General features: G+C 39.6%; 1 protein-coding gene across 1 annotated transcript; it reads left to right on the forward strand.

Annotated features, from left to right (window-relative positions):
- Positions 1-59: 59 nt before the first annotated feature.
- Positions 60-15987, forward strand: LOC135475822 (transmembrane protein 143-like). The gene is given in 10 exon segments (XM_064755761.1): positions 60-134; positions 4823-5034; positions 5673-5832; positions 6259-6453; positions 10293-10404; positions 10407-10552; positions 10554-10701; positions 10704-10817; positions 10820-10908; positions 14353-15987. Coding segments are annotated over 10 exon segments (1587 nt in total). The 3' UTR covers positions 14689-15987.
- The last annotated feature ends 821 nt before the right edge of the window (positions 15988-16808 follow it).

The raw sequence follows: 16808 nt of genomic DNA on the forward strand, positions 1-16808 counted from the left end.
CTATACACTTCCTGTGCAGAAAGCAGCGCACTGGCTGATTTTCTGTCAGTTTCGTCAACATGGCCGCCTTCTTCATCTTGAGGAGAGAAGCCGGTAGCTTGACACAGACTTTCCGCAGTCTCTTGGCATGTCAGGTAACATTTTAGAACGTCTTGTATGGAAATAGCTACTTCAAGCAGCTTGACACATTTTGCAGCAGATGCCAGTCCTTGCACGGCTGCAGATACCACTGCTTGCATCAGGGGATAAATGGTGTTCCGCCGTCACAGGAGCTCTTTCCCGTAGTCCACTGTGGTCTCTCAGTCTGCATATTACTACACCGTGGCTCATACTTTGAAACACAGTGGACTACAGGTGCAGAGAAGAGCTACTGTGTCAACACTGACGGTATGGACTGTGGTCATGACAGTCATCACGTACTGTATCATTCAGCTGACAGACACTGTGTCCTCACCCGTGATATTTTGCCAACCTGTGTTAAATACCGATGGTTGAAACCACCGTAATGTTTCCTAACTGTCATTTTCTCGGTCAGCACTCTCTAGCTGAAGATATCGGCTTCAGTTAATGCTGTGCTTTTCCAGTTGACATTGGTTAGTCTGAGATTGCTTTGACGTTGGATTTGTAAAAATTTTTAGGATGGTTCCAAACCTAGTTGCGGAGTGGGATATATAACTCTTATCGAGCAGTTGTGAGGGTTACTGAGGGAAACAGCCCCAGATGTGTCACATTGACATCAAGGAACATTTACTGCTGTTCACCCGGGCATTAAAACTAGCATAAATCTAATAACTTGTAGGGCTAATTAACTAGCCTATTGTGAGACATGCTGTACCGGTACCAAAAGAGTCCATGGCAGTCCCATCTGTTCATTGAAAATAATCACGTTACGAGTGTACACCATAGCAGTTAGTGAGCCTGTATGCATCATGCTGCCTTAACAAGACTAACTTTGAGGTCATGACTTTTATCAGCCTACATGTTTTTTTTTTATTTTTCACAAGGTGTTTGCAAGCAGGCTATTCAGAGCAGTTCGGCAAAAGCTGTACAGGTGCATAGAACAGGAATATATACTGAACCTTTGGTTGGGTAATATGGATAGCAAACAATCCTGGGTAGTTATTAATTATGGTAATCTTCACCCATTGCTGCTGTCATCATCATCATCATCATCATCACCACCACCACCACCACCATCGCTACTGTCTCTTTCATCGTTATCACCATCTCTTCACTATCATCCTCATCACTATTGCTACTGTCACTATCATCACCATCACTACTGTCTTTCATCATTATCACCATCTCTTCACTATCATCATCATTACTATTGCTACTGTCTCTCATCATCACCATCACCACTATATCGCCAGCCTTAATGCAAATAGATTCGTGGAGTTCAGGGATTATCCCCCTTGAATGACACAGTGAGTGAGTTTCAATCCACTCTAATGTGTAACTCAGTTGACAGGTGATTTGAATGTGTAAGTGCAATAGCATGGAGGGTGCTTTATTTCATTGTTCTTGATGCACCTGTTTCAACAGAAAGAAGAAGAAATGGGGACAAAAAATCTTGTTCAAGAATCTCATTGATCTCATGTTGCACTTTGGTATTCGAAACATCATTCTTGTGTGGGATCGACATAAGTACAGAGATTTGAATATGCCCTATGAGTGGCCACATCCGTCACATGACAAACAAATCAAGATGGTGGCGCAAGTAGGTTATAGACCCTGAAAAAGTCATTATGGTCAATTTGTCTTTGTTTATATAGTATTGTCATGGACTATTTTTGGTTAGGCCAACCTAAGAACAGGCTAGTTAATTTTGAAGGAATGTTCGGTTGACATTGTTTTATGCTAAGAAAGACTTAATGATTGTGTTTTATAGTGCCAATACAACATATTTGAGGTTGTTTCCCTCTGAATGGATATACATGTATATAATGCCATTAGCCCATTACCTAGAAGTATGCAAGTTCTTATAGTTACTCTCCATGGCACTTTACATTCTTCGATTTCTAACACATTATGTCCCATATCTGCGCAACCATGTATTTTTCTTTCTCTCTGTTGCCCAGCAAATGTTTAAGAAACGGCTGATGCATGTTTGGTTCTAAGCGTGGTTGTGTTAAAAATTATGAAAAATTATGACAATGGAAAGTTTGGTAAAAGTGCAACAATGTCTTTAATAGCAATTGTTTTATAGTTTCTTGGCAATATAGAAATAGCCCATGGGTTCTTAAATGCTTAGCAACAATGATCAGAGATATCCTAGTTTTAAATAAGGAGTTTCAGTTTCAAGGTGTGGGCAGTTCTTGTTGCAGCCATTTACAATTAGATTTCTCATGATTCAGTTCACAATTTCTACCGAAGAGGTTGGCATATTTCTCCACCAGGTCGCTCGAGCTTCTGCAGATGACATGAAATCTGTACTGTGCCGTGGAGACTAGCTATAGGGAAGTCGCATATATGTACTTCTAGGTAATGGACTTACGATACTTGCTTTAGGAAGCAGTCTGGGTCAGTATATAGAAAGTGAAAAACATTCTGCGTGCATGTTCTAGCCTATATTGTCTTACAAGTATTGGAAAGGGTTAAAGTGTTGGAACAGTACAGCCAAGCACAAATTTGAAGATTTCTGACAAATGTCACAAAAAGCACTATTATCATATTTAATGGTAATCTGGGTCGAGACATCTCTGGCTGAGTGGATTAGCATGCCAGCACGGTGCAATGACCCAGGAACTGCTCACCAAGCCACACTGAGTTCAAGTCTAGCTCATGCTGGCATCCTCTCTGGCCGTACATGGGAAAGTCTGTCAGGTACCTGCGGATTGTTGTGAGTTTCCCCCGGACTCTGCCTGGTTTCCTACCACCAAAATGCTGGCCTTCATCATAGAAGTGAAATACTCTTTCATTACGGTGTAAAACACCAATGAAATAAAAGAATACATAGTCTGGGTCAAGAATGGAAAAAGCTATTCATTGTTAACTTATCGAAAATATTTTTCCAACATATCCAACGAAAACGGGAGTATTTTGTGCGATGCAGGATAATATGGCTTCCGTGGCTTTTGTGCAGCATCAGTGAAATTATACCATTAACTGTTGTTCATTTACTTAATGTAATCAATGTGAAACAAAGTAACTATTCATGTACATATGTAACAAGTCAACCATGCAACAAGACTTCCCTTGGACTCCTATTTGTTGTAATGTATCCCCCATCTATTGCACCTTTAGCTTTTTGCATTGTACGCTTGTTATAGTGCAGGTCAAAGGCCGTGTAATTGTATGTTGCCTGATGTTACAGCTGTACTGCCAGTGCCTTCAAACTTTGCTATAGGCCGAAGTGGCAGTCTAGGCTAGGACATATGGTCCACATTTTATGCGGGTGTGGTACTCCTTGTACAAACAACAGGCTAAAACTGGACATGTCAGACACAACCCTGCACAGTGAACCATCAATGACGTGTCCATGTCTCCAATTTTAGAAAAAATCAGCTATATTCATCCGAGGTTGACTTTTAGTTTAAGGTCCCAGATATCATCATAAAATGCAGTATGTGTGTTTTATGTACACAATATTGTTTTGCAATTTTGAAATACATTTACAGAATTACTGGTTAAGGAATATCAGCATGCAGTTGTAAATTTACTACCTCCCATAGGATGTTTGGTGAAGTTTTGAAAATATAATTAATGTGCTATTATCATGTACAAAATACTGTGTAGATGGTCAGTAATATGTTTTACACCATGTTTTTTTGAGGACTGTAAACCCAGAAGGTCATGCAAAAATGAACAAAAATATACCAACAGTATAATGTGATATTTGGGCCAAAATACGGGTGTTTTTGTTTTCGTCTTTTACAGAGTATTCCCCCTTATTTGAAGTCCTACAATATATAAAAGATATGTAGAACCTCTTTTAAATAGGGGCCTCTGTGGCTTAGTTGGTTTGTGCGCGAGCGCAGCACAATGACCCAGGAGTCTCTCACCAATGCAGTCGCTGTAAGTTCAAGTCCAGCACATGCTGGCTTCCTCTCCGGCCGTACATGGGAAAGTCTGCAGCAACTTGTGGATGGTCGTGGGTTTCCTCCCACCATAATGCTGGCCGCCATTGTATAAGTGAAATATTCTTGAGTATGACGTAAAACACCAATCAAATAAATAAATAAATCCTTGCGCATATTAAATGAATTCAAATAACTGCTCCAAATATCCTGATTTTGATTGATTTTTGCATGCTGATTCACTTTGTGGCCCTTCAGGTCAAGTTTGTAAATCATCTAGATTTGTACATAACTTTTGCTTATATAGTGTGGAATATAAGACCCAGAGTAATAAATTTGTGTTACAGTCTGAAAAAAATTAGTGTAAGTAGGCTTTTAATTTCCTTTTTGCCCCAAAATTGTATTCATCTCATTCTGTAACAGTGGTTGATGTTGAAGTCCTTGGACAGCTCCAGTGTGGAAGAGACAAGGCTGCGGACTTCATTAATCCACATTTATCATGTCCAAGTGAGAACAGGAGGTAAATGATCTGCCATCTTGTCTTTTCATGGAGTAACAGTCTGAGTACACTGGCTAGTACCTGTAGGTTGAGAAATATTTGGATCTGCCATCTACCATGGCTGCTCAACCTTAATGCGGACTGGTTAGAGGTTTGTTGTGAATGGCGTTGTCTGGAATGTCGCAGACATGTTAAATGTGGATCAGTCAAGTCAGCAACCTCGTCTCTTCTACACTGGAAAGCAGTCCAAGGACTTCAACATCCAGTCATAACTCTAACCAATTCACTTTTTTTTTATGTTCAGTCTGGTCAACACTTCACATCTACCAAAGTAATACTGAGCAGTCATGGGGTCAAAATTTGTGTCCATCCTTGTCGCAGAAGCCTGGCATCTTTGAGGAGAGGCGTGGCCAGTAAAGCAGGGGTGGGGCAGGGAGAAGAGGAAGGTGGAGCTCCAGAAACCAGTCAGAAACTACAACCTGCTTTAGATCTGCCCTCTGAAATTGACTTATATAGGTACATGTATCTTCTTTAAAAATGTTTCTCCTGAGTATTTTACATTAGAGATATGTTAAACTCCCAAAATATACAATAAACATTTTTCTACCACTTTCATGTGATTTTAAGTCACATAGTAGTATATATATATATATATATATATATATATATATATATGTGTGTGTGTATATTTTGGAATATGTGTGAAATGAACTTTTAAACTAAGGGAGCATGACAGAGTACTGGTGGCAGTGAGCAGTTGTCAATGCTTTCTTATGTAGTATTGAAATTATCTGGAGATCACTTGCCTTTAAAGCTCCACCAGAATGATGTATTACACATGGACAAGTTTGTCAGTATAACTTGCAAAGGGGTGGAGGATTACCCGACATTCCGGTTACATTAACCAATAATAAACCGGCGATGCTGTGTACATGAAAAATGAGTATAGCCTAAAACAACAGTAACAAAAAAAAAAAAAAAAAAACACTTAAATTTTTAGTCTCTATTAATCAAAGGTTGAAGAACAACCTGCAATACATGAGGTGAGAGCAGCATTCAAAAAATATATATTCATTTTACGATTCATTTAGATGGCATATTATTGTCAGTGTTGCTCAAGAGACCATTTTTTTATTTTGTTATTTCCATTTCAGAGAGAGGTATATTCCCATAACACGGAGGTCCCTTATAAGAGAGTTGGTTGAAGAGAAAAATTTCTTGTTAGAAAATGAGCAGAAAAAGTTTGAAGACTTTGCCCTGGCATTGGATAGTGCCATAGTGAACAAATACCATGGCATCTTGCAAGAGTTGAAGGTATGGAGTTGTGTATTAAAGCATCCTCATTCACAGGTACATGCATGAACTATTGTGGCTTCATTTTTGCAGATGTTAGCAGTTTTCTCTGTTTTGTTTGATAACTTCCTTTGACTGTTGGACAATATGTTAGCATTAACTGAGATATTTTTAGTGTATTTTTCCTGATTGACTATAGATAATACATGAGGCTTAGCCGTCAGTTGGTCAATTTCCAAATCAGTCAGAATTGCTTAGCTCACTTGGGAGAGTAGTGGTGCCGGACCCCCTTGATACTGAGTTGTAGTCATTTGTTGAAGACCACTTGTCGTTCACCAGTACGGTGTGTAATACATAATAGCTGTTTTGTCATTGAGCATGTATAGATGATGTAAAAGAAGCTTCTTTAATAGGGTGTGTAACAACATGAAATCGGTTTGCTTTCAGTTTCTCTTTGACCCAATTAACCCAGACAAAGATACAATCCAGACAAGAAAATGGACCCGCCGTGAACGACTGGACAACGAATTCTGGCTAATTCAAAGACTGGAGGACATCATGGAAAAGGCAAACTTTCATGAGCTACCTAAATCTGTCATTAGCCAGGCTTTGGATGAGCATGAGGCCAGAGAAGGTGTGAGGGTAAGTTGTTATGTCAGCTCAGATACCCACAGAAGGTATGAGGGTAAGTTGTAAAGTCAGCTCAGATTCCCAAAGAAGGTATTAGTGTATGTTGTAGTGTCAGCTCAGATTCCCACAGAAGGTAAGAGAGTAAGTTGTAATGTTAGCTCAGATTCCCACAGAAGGTATGAGGGTAAGTTGTAGTGTCAGCTCAGATACCCACAGAAGGTATGAGGGTAAGTTGTAGTGTCAGCTCAGATACCCACAGAAGGTATGAGGCTAAGTTGTTGTGTCAGCTCAGTTACCCACGGAAGGTATGAGGGTAAGTTGTAGTGTCAGCTCAGATACCCACAGAAGGTATGAGCGTAGGTTGTAAAGTCAGCTCAGTTACCCACAGAAGGTATTACGGTAAGTTGTAGTGTCAGCTCAGATACCCACAGAAGGTATGAGGGTAAGTTGTAGTGTCAGCTCAGATACCCACAGAAGGTATGAGCATAGGTTGTAAAGTCAGCTCAGATTCCCACAGAAGGTATGAGGGTAAGTTGTAGTGTCAGCTCAGATTCCCACAGAAGGTATGAGAGTAAGTTGTAATGTTAGCTCAGATTCCCACAGAAGGTATGAGGGTAAGTTGTAGTGTCAGCTCAGATTCCCACAGAAGGTATGAGAGTAAGTTGTAATGTTAGCTCAGATTCCCACAGAAGGTATGAGGGTAAGTTGTAGTGTCAGCTCAGATACCCACAGAAGGTATGAGTGTAGGTTGTAAAGTCAGCTCAGATTCCCACAGAAGGTATGAGGGTAAGTTGTAGTGTCAGCTCAGATACCCACAGAAGGTATGAGGCTAAGTTGTTGTGTCAGCTCAGTTACCCACGGAAGGTATGAGGGTAAGTTGTAGTGTCAGCTCAGATACCCACAGAAGGTATGAGCGTAGGTTGTAAAGTCAGCTCAGTTACCCACAGAAGGTATCACGGTAAGTTGTAGTGTCAGCTCAGATACCCACAGAAGGTATGAGGGTAAGTTGTAGTGTCAGCTCAGATACCCACAGAAGGTATGAGCGTAGGTTGTAAAGTCAGCTCAGATTCCCACAGAAGATATGAGGGGTAAGTTGTAGTGTCAGCTCAGATTCCCACAGAAGGTATGAGAGTAAGTTGTAATGTTAGCTCAGATACCCACAGAAGGTATGAGGGTAAGTTGTAGTGTCAGCTCAGATTCCCACAGAAGGTATGAGAGTAAGTTGTAATGTTAGCTCAGAATCCCACAGAAGGTATGAGGGTAAGTTGTAGTGTCAGCTCAGATACCCACAGAAGGTATGAGTGTAGGTTGTAAAGTCAGCTCAGATTCCCACAGAAGGTATGAGGGTAAGTTGTAGTGTCAGCTCAGATTCCCACAGAAGGTATGAGAGTAAGTTGTAATGTTAGCTCAGATTCCCACAGAAGATATGAGGGTAAGTTGTTGTGTCAGCTCAGTTACCCACGGAAGGTATGAGGGTAAGTTGTAGTGTCAGCTCAGATACCCACAGAAGGTATGAGCGTAGGTTGTAAAGTCAGCTCAGTTACCCACAGAAGGTATTACGGTAAGTTGTAGTGTCAGCTCAGATACCCACAGAAGGTATGAGGGTAAGTTGTAGTGTCAGCTCAGATACCCACAGAAGGTATGAGCGTAGGTTGTAAAGTCAGCTCAGATTCCCACAGAAGGTATGAGGGTAAGTTGTAGTGTCAGCTCAGATTCCCACAGAAGGTATGAGAGTAAGTTGTAATGTTAGCTCAGATACCCACAGAAGATATGAGGGTAAGTTGTAGTGTCAGCTCAGATACCCACAGAAGGTATGAGTGTAGGTTGTAAAGTCAGCTCAGATTCCCACAGAAGGTATGAGGGTAAGTTGTAGTGTCAGCTCAGATACCCACAGAAGGTATGAGGCTAAGTTGTTGTGTCAGCTCAGTTACCCACAGAAGGTATGAGGGTAAGTTGTAGTGTCAGCTCAGATACCCACATAAAGTATGAGCGTAAGTTGTAAAGTCAGCTCAGAATCCCACAGAAGGTATTAGTGTATGTTGTAGTGTCAGCTCAGATTCCCACAGAAGGTATTAGTGTAATTTGTAGTGTCAGCTCAGATTCCCACAGAAAGTATGAGGGTAAGATGTTGTGTCAGCTCAGATTCCCACAGAATGTGTGAGGGTAAGATGTAGTGTCAGCTCAGATAGCCACGGAAGGTATGAGGGTAAGTTGTAATAAATTGAGGATAGAAAATGTATCCTGTTACTGATACCTTGCTGCGATGTGAAAAGTATTTGGAGGCACTTGAAACGGCAGGTTCATTTTCCAAATCCATACAGGGAATTTCACAGGGAAGGACAAAGCTGATGTTTCACCCTTAAACTTTATGCAATACAACGTGATCTTGACTCCCCATCTTCCTGAAGTATAAGTGTTTTAGAGGCAGTGTAAATTAAGTCAAAGCTATTCAGTGATCTGAGGTGGGGCTCCCTTGGGTGCTTACACTCAAACATTGCTGAGCATACAATGTACCTGTATGGAGGATTTTCCAGCGCTTCTTTGAGGGTTGCCTTGATAAGAAAAAAAAATTATCCTTCTAATGAAGGAGGAATCATTTACATCATAAACACTGCTTAATTAACAAGTCAGAATTTAACAAACATAACTGAACATGCATGGTTTATAACTGTTTCATTATATACCTCTGAGCAGGATAAGCCTTATATCTGTATTTTTCGCATGTTTACTTTGGATTTAATGTTTGTTAGTTTCTTTCTTTCCTTTAATATAACTGAACATGCATCACCATGGTTTATAACTGCTTTATTTTACAATGAATATTTCTTATCAGGACAATATAGTTGTAAGAGTATATGTACGTGTTAACAATAAAATTATGATCAGAAATGAACCTCAAATGAAATTAAACTTTCCCTCTTTCACTTTCATGTTCACAAACATATGGGTCGCTAAAGTGGAATTAAACTCAGTACCAGGTTATAGTTGGTGTTAAGATGAAAATAAACTCAATCTGGACCAGGAAAAAACTCAATTTTGAGTTTTCGTTTGTGAAAATTTGGACTACTGTGAATCCCTGACATCCATGACTTAATGATTTAAACAATATCTCATTGATTTAATGGTAGCTGCATACAAAGCCAAACCTCTCTCATATTCCATCCTACATGCAGTTGAATCTACAATTCCCAATAATTGAGACTTGCTGAAGCTGTGTCAAGATCAAGTTATAAACTTTCTCTTATACTTGTTTAGGAAAGAATCAAAAAAAGTTTAATTCTGTTTTAAGGTACCTTTAATACTATTGATTCATTGGGAAGAATCATTAACCAGGTGCTGTCTTCTCATGTAACAGTCATTGGGCTTGAGATCTGTTGGGGTGTCTGATAAACAAAACCGTCGACCAGAGTGTAGGCTGGTTCTACAGAGAGTATGAACAGTTTTATAAGAAATATTTATTTATTTATTTGATTGGTGTTTTACGCTGTACTCAAGAATATTTCACTTATACGACGGCGGCCAGCATTATGGTGAGAGGAAACCGGGCAGAGCCCGGGTGGAAACCCACGACCATCCGCAGGGTGCTGCCAGACCTTCCCACATACGGCCAGAGAGGAAGCCAACGTGAGCTGGACTTGAACTCACAGCGACCGTATTGGTGAGAGACTCCTGGGTCATTACGCTGTGCTAGTGCGCTAACCAACTGAGCCATGGAGGCCCCTATAAGATATATTTTCAGCATCGAAAATAATATCAGTTTTCTTGATTGTTGTTGTTTTGTTTTTTTTACAAATGTATTAAAAAGTTTTTGTTTGTTGATAAATATATTACACAATGTGTTCAATTTGCAGGTTAGTGTGGACATGGACAAATACGATATACTACGCTTCTGGGCTTTAGGCAAAGAAACACCACCTGTATCAACTCCCTTCATGCAGCGAATAATGAACAGGATCCGTGGTCAGAAGCCCCTACACCATTAACATACTACAAACGAGTGGTGGTTGCTGTCCGTTTAAAAAAGGACCAAAAACTTATTCTCAAGTCTTTCAAGGAAGTCCCTGTAAATGCTTTAGAAATGTTGCTTCCAGATGGAAAAGTGACTATGAGTAAGCTTGGACAAAGGTGTCATCACCACCTCGGCTGCTATTGCTTTCGCCGGAATCCTGGCCAAAATCGTCACTGCTTTAGCCGACCTTAATGTGGACTGGACATTGGTGTTCACTGTGTCACAGGTTTTGTGGGCATTCGCTCCTGGACTGTCTACAAGAATCGACGCAATGCCTACATGGTGGATCTGTCCAGGATGCTGTATTTCAAGAACATTGCCAACAATCGAGGTCTGCTGACGTTGTTAGTGGATCGGGCTGAGGATGAAAGTTCAAGGAGGCGTTGTTGGTGTACTCATTTCTCCTCACCCAGAGACCGCCTTCAGTCAGACTCAAAGGTAACCCTGACTTTTATTTGGCCTGTATTTCAACAAATGACAGTTAAATGCGGCGTTTCAGCCTGAAATATGGCAACATTTTAAGTTCTAATTGGGATCCAAGTAGGTGGGAAAATTCGTCCTATTTTGCAACATACATGTATTATTATCAGAGATAACCAGTGTAGAAAATCATTCAGTTTTAGCAGCTCATCTGTAGAGTTTTTTTTATTCAAATCACAGTTTTTGGAATATATCCCCTAAGGGACTGTGTAGAGCCACAGATAATTTTTTTGGACAACTTAAGGTTTTGCCTATACTTATTTGACCAACAGTTGCATGAGAATGTTCTTTACTTGATGGTTGCCATTGTATGGGTTCAATCCCAGCCGTAGGAAATTTGTTAACTCCCTGAATCTCACTGTTTCTGGGACATTTATAACAATAAGTGGGTAATGGCGCTCATGTGGTCATTTACACAGTCCAACATTAGTTGGAGGAAACTTGTCTTCCACCATTGTCATGTACACATGTGTTTTCATCAGATGTTGGAAAGATCCTCCATTGTCAATAACTTGCCAAAAGTTGGTGTTTTCACCCCGGGGCACTCATGGGTTCTTGCACATGTAAAAGTGACCACCATTGTATTAGTGAAAAGGTGTTGAGTACGGCGCAAAACATCTATCAAATTAATTGAAATTTATTGAAATGAATAAATAAACTGAAGCCCTTAACATGTACATGTACTTTTAACTTGTGACACTTTTTACATGTAGTTGTCAGGGGAGTTATTAGTCCCCCTACGAGTGCTTGAGGGGACCTTTCTCAGCTTGTCACAATTCACTTTCTGGACCTTCAGTTGTGTATTCTGGACCTTCTGAACCCTCAGTTGTGTATTCTGAACCTTCAGTTGTGTATTCTGGACCTTCTGAACCCTCAGTTGTGTATTCTGAACCTTCAGTTGTGTATTCTGGACTTTCTGAACCCTCAGTTGTGTATTCTGGACCTTCTGAACCCTCAGTTGTGTATGCCAAACCCTCAGTTGTGTATTCTGGACCTTCTGAACCCTCAGTTGTGTATTCTGAACCTTCAGTTGTGTATTCTGGACCTTCTGAACCCTCAGTTGTGTATTCTGAACCCTCAGTTGTGTATTCTGAACCTTCAGTTGTGTATTCTGAACCCTCAGTTGTGTATTCTGAACCTTCAGTTGTGTATTCTGTGCCTTCAGTTGTGTACTCTGGACCTTCAGTTGTGTATTCTGGACCTTCAGTTGTGTACTCTGGACTCTCAGTTGTGTATTCTGAACCCTCAGTTGTGTATTCTGGACCTTCTGAACCCTCAGTTGTGTATTCTGAACCCTCAGTTGTGTATTCTGAACCTTCAATTGTGTATTCTGAACCCTCAGTTGTGTATTCTGGACCTTCTGAACCCTCAGTTGTGTATTCTGGACCTTCAGTTGTGTATTCTGGACCTTCAGTTGTGTACTCTGGACCTTCAGTTGTGTATTCTGGACCTTCAGTTGTGTATTCTGAACTGTAACTGGGTATATTGTTCCTCTGAAACCAGTTGGACCCCAAGCTTGAGTTTTTATGTTCATCAACATTATGACCTTTTTTTTTGATGTGATGTGGACTGACTTCTACTGGAATTCTTGAGGCCTTTCCACATGTTCACAAGGTGTTTATTTAGAGATATCATGAAGACATCATTCTGTATAGACTGGCAAAATCATGCTTTTCGTGAGAAACTAAAATTGGCCTACCCAACCCAACCAATGTAGTTTTGCCTCCAAAATCAAATTAAAATGTGCATAAATTGAACTGAAAGTTGCTTTTTTCTATGTGAAAAAGTTGAGGAATTTGAGTACCTGTTATTCTTACTGCAAATAAGAGAATTTATTGCAAAAGCAATGCTGCCAGAATGTTTGTTGTTATATGGGGCAAGCAGTACATGTGTATGTGATATTCTGATTTCGTGGTTTTATATATACCATTATTTAGAAATATTGTAGAATTTAGGTGAACTGAACTTGTCTTGATCTTTTTTTTTTTCCATTTGTATTTTGAATAGAAACATCTGGTGCCATGACGGATCCAACAGTAACACTTTTGGTGCCAATAGCAGGTGTGTGAACTGCCACCCAGTGGAAATACCCCTGGATTATGCATGTATCTTATACATGTTCTCTTGATTAGTGTTTTACTCTGTATCCAAGAAAATATATTTATATACAGATTTATCAGCTTTAAATATTAATTCTGCTGTCTTAGGGACGAGGCATTTCCTTTAAGCAATTAATGAGTTGTCGGCATATGAAGGAATGACTGCATATGTGAAAATATGTTCTAAGATAGTAGATTTCACAGAAGGTTCTAGTTCAGCATCTTAAATGCGAACCAGCAGTGAGAAACTTGGTTTAAACATGATTTTGAATCCAACTCAAAAATTCTAAGTTCGGACAGTTTGGTAACATGGGTTGGACATCACTTGTGTATGTATGTAGCTGGTTTAGCTCTGGATTCAACTCACCCTTCCCAGCTATCAAAATGGAGAATGCCAAAATACTTAGAGAGAATATACATGTAAGTAAAATATTTGCACAGTCATTTGAAATAAGCTCTTAGAATGGTTTGCATAATCTTTTATTTAAAACTGTTTTGGCAGTTTGAAAGTTTGTCAGTAACTTTCCAAAGAACAGTGATTAATCACAGAATTCTTGTTTCCTCCAGTTAAACAACAAATATTAAGTAATCAATTGCAAGCGTTTGCTGGATAATTGTCCAATGAATTGTGTGAAATGCTCCCTGATTATTACATCCAGTATTTCAGTGAAGGTTATTAGCTGTCCGATGAGGTACTGTGAGTGTCGGTGTCCAATAACAGGGAAAGTAATGTTGAACAAAATGTTAGGGGTGATTTCTTAAAAAGTACTGCAGGTATTGAGGTTTAGGCCTTCACAGAGGTAGAGCACAATAACACGAGGTGGATGTTTCATTGTTGATTTGGTGTGTACATATTAAATACTGTAAATTACTGAATTCCTGACTTACTTTATTGGGCATTAGAATCAGTGTTAAACAAAATGTTAGGGGTGGTATATTCAAAAAGTACTGCAGATATTGAGCTCAGGGTTTGCACACTTGTAGAACACAATAGCATGAGAGGGATATTCCATTGTTAATTCGGTATGTGCATAATAAATTCTGTAAATTACCAAGTTCCCGACTTAGTGTATTGTGTATTAGAATCAATGTTAAAAAAACTGTTAGGGCTGGTATCTCAAAAAGTACAGCATGTATTGACCTGAAGTTTTACATGCATTTGACACAGTGACTCCTATGCTCCATCACTGATGCTCTGTGTGCATATTAATCACTGTAAATTACCAAATTCATGATTTCAGTATGTTATATATTGAGCTGAAGTTTTGCATTCCTATGCCTCGTAGAAGCGAGCTGTTTGTTAGTCTTGGTGCCATTTCTAAGTGTTTGATGTTGTTTGCAGGTGGAATCACTGAAATACAGCTGGAGAAGCACATAGAGAAATGGGTAGAAGAAAGGACAAAAGTTTCTATTGATTTCGATTCTTCTGAAGCTATCAAACTGTTGAAAGGGTTTGGTATATTGAGTGAACACGGTGACAAACTTCACGTGCTCTCCATGGAGGCGGCCATGAGGCATCTGCCCCAGCAGCCACAGTCGCTGGTTGCCAGGGCGATGGACGCAGATATTGCTGAAGGTTTTGACAGGGACGAGTATGCGGAAACGGAAGAGGAGTACAAAGAGGAGGAAAAGAAATCGCGACGGTTTGGTTGGTTTTAGTGATGTCGCAACTTAGGAGAGTTTAAAATAAAGTGAAGTGACTTAATAGCTAATTATGATGCAAATTTCTCCACTGGCAAAGAACATTTCCAGGAGACAGAACCGGGGAGCCATGGGAGTTGTGCGGATTTGTTTACAGACTTTATAGTGACTGTACATATTTTGTCCTGCTGTTCTGCTTTCTACAAAGTGCTAATTAAGAACTCTATTTGACTGGAAATAGGCCGTTTTTAATAAAGTGAAGGAAAATTAACAATAAGTGATTCGGTTGAAAGACCACTGAAACTACCTGTAATGAAGTAAAAGTGCAGTGAGAGAATTTAGCTCTGGTGTTAAAGAACCATGTTGATTAAGATCACAAAATTGATTGTCTGCTTCTTATTTCTGAGGAGAAGTCATCCCCTTTGGACGGAATTTTCATCCCGTATACCAAGATAATACACATACACATAAACTATTATATTTTTTACTGATCTCTGACTTTATATATGGTAAAGCGTGAAAAAAGACCTATAGTAGCCCACCTTATTTCAAACATTTGGTCGCATTTTATTGTCAAAAAGATTAAAAAGAAAATTTGTTTTGGAAATAGATTTCATAGGTCTTTCACTGATGATTACTTTATACTTCAATTTTAGTATTCTCTCACTTTTCACTTCAGATTGATGTTGCACATGACACTCTTCTGTGTGAGGAGATAGGTTGTGGCAAGCCAATCAAATGTACTGAAAAAATAACACAGGTACATGTTAAATCTGCTAGCCTCTGCTGACAACAATATGTCCTTCCCATGCCGAACCAGTCCAGTAGCTTGTTTATTTATGCCAGAAGTTGCATGGAAGTATAAATATTGCATACTTTCAAAGAGCCTTACAAGCTTTTGCAGCGATAGTCAGGGAATACACGAGTGTAGATTTTATATCTGACATTGAAACAATTTACTCTGGCGTTTTCACTGATCTCGAGATAGTTGTTTCAGGGTCAGAAATTAAAGAGACTTTACATGTAGTCCTGACATTTGTTTGTCACACTTTACGTAGCATATTGTATTTAAGACCATTCACTAGACATCTATGTTCATCCTTGATTTGGACGCAAAGATAAAGGGGGATAATCACCATTGCCTTGGGACTAATTACCTCCCTTACCATCAATTCTGTTCCATTCAAGCAGTGCATTATTGGAACCACAAATAACTGACCTGGTGCTTTGTACTGATCTCGAATTTTCTTTCCCAACACCCTGAAATAATACTTCTGGCTTCCTACATGTCCACGAACATTTACTTTCTACAGGGTGCTGTGGAAAGAAACACTATGAATTTCAGAATATTTACACCAATAGTAGATTAAATATGTGTTATGTTGGCTTTAAAATAACGACACTTTCATTTATCAGTACTAGTGTACTGCTGAAGGGAGCCCATAATATCATGCAGTTATATTAGACAGTTCATGAGGAGAACGGTCTGAGCTTGTACATGTACATTGGGGCTATCATGGCAAACAAACTTGGAGTGTGACAAATCTTTATCAGTCTCTCTTATATAGGTGGAGTTTAACTGTTTGGTTTAATGAAAATAGTTGGACTGCTTTTGAATAAAGAGTTTGATGAGAATTTGTGAGCATTACCTACATTGATGACTACATAATAATGCCTCTGTAAGGATGTGATTTGGTCAAAATGTCTGGCAGCTTTTTCAAAATACGTGTGCGCTGAAATAAATCCGAAGTGACAATAATTTTCATACATGCAATTGTGCTTTTTTTTTATTTTTTAACGATTTGAGCTTTCGGATTTTTTTCTCCTAAAAAGTGTGCTGTGTTAAGCCGGTGACAAGAAGAGATTTTTAAGTTACTAAGACACACGAGATGTGGGTTCAGTCCTGATCACGGACAGAGAATTGCTAGGACACGAGAGATGTGGGTTCAGTCCTGATCACGGACAGAGAATTGCTAGGACACGTGAGATGTGGGTTCAGTCCTGATCACGGACAGAGAATTGCTAGGACACGAGAGATGTGGGTTCAGTCCTGATCACGGACAGAGAATTGCTAGGACACGTGAGATGTGGGTTCAGTCCTGATCACGGACAGAGAATTGCTAGGACACGTGAGATGT

Source organism: Liolophura sinensis, chromosome 9 (genome assembly GCF_032854445.1).
Source record: "Liolophura sinensis isolate JHLJ2023 chromosome 9, CUHK_Ljap_v2, whole genome shotgun sequence".
In the NCBI taxonomy this organism is placed as follows: domain Eukaryota; kingdom Metazoa; phylum Mollusca; class Polyplacophora; order Chitonida; family Chitonidae; genus Liolophura; species Liolophura sinensis.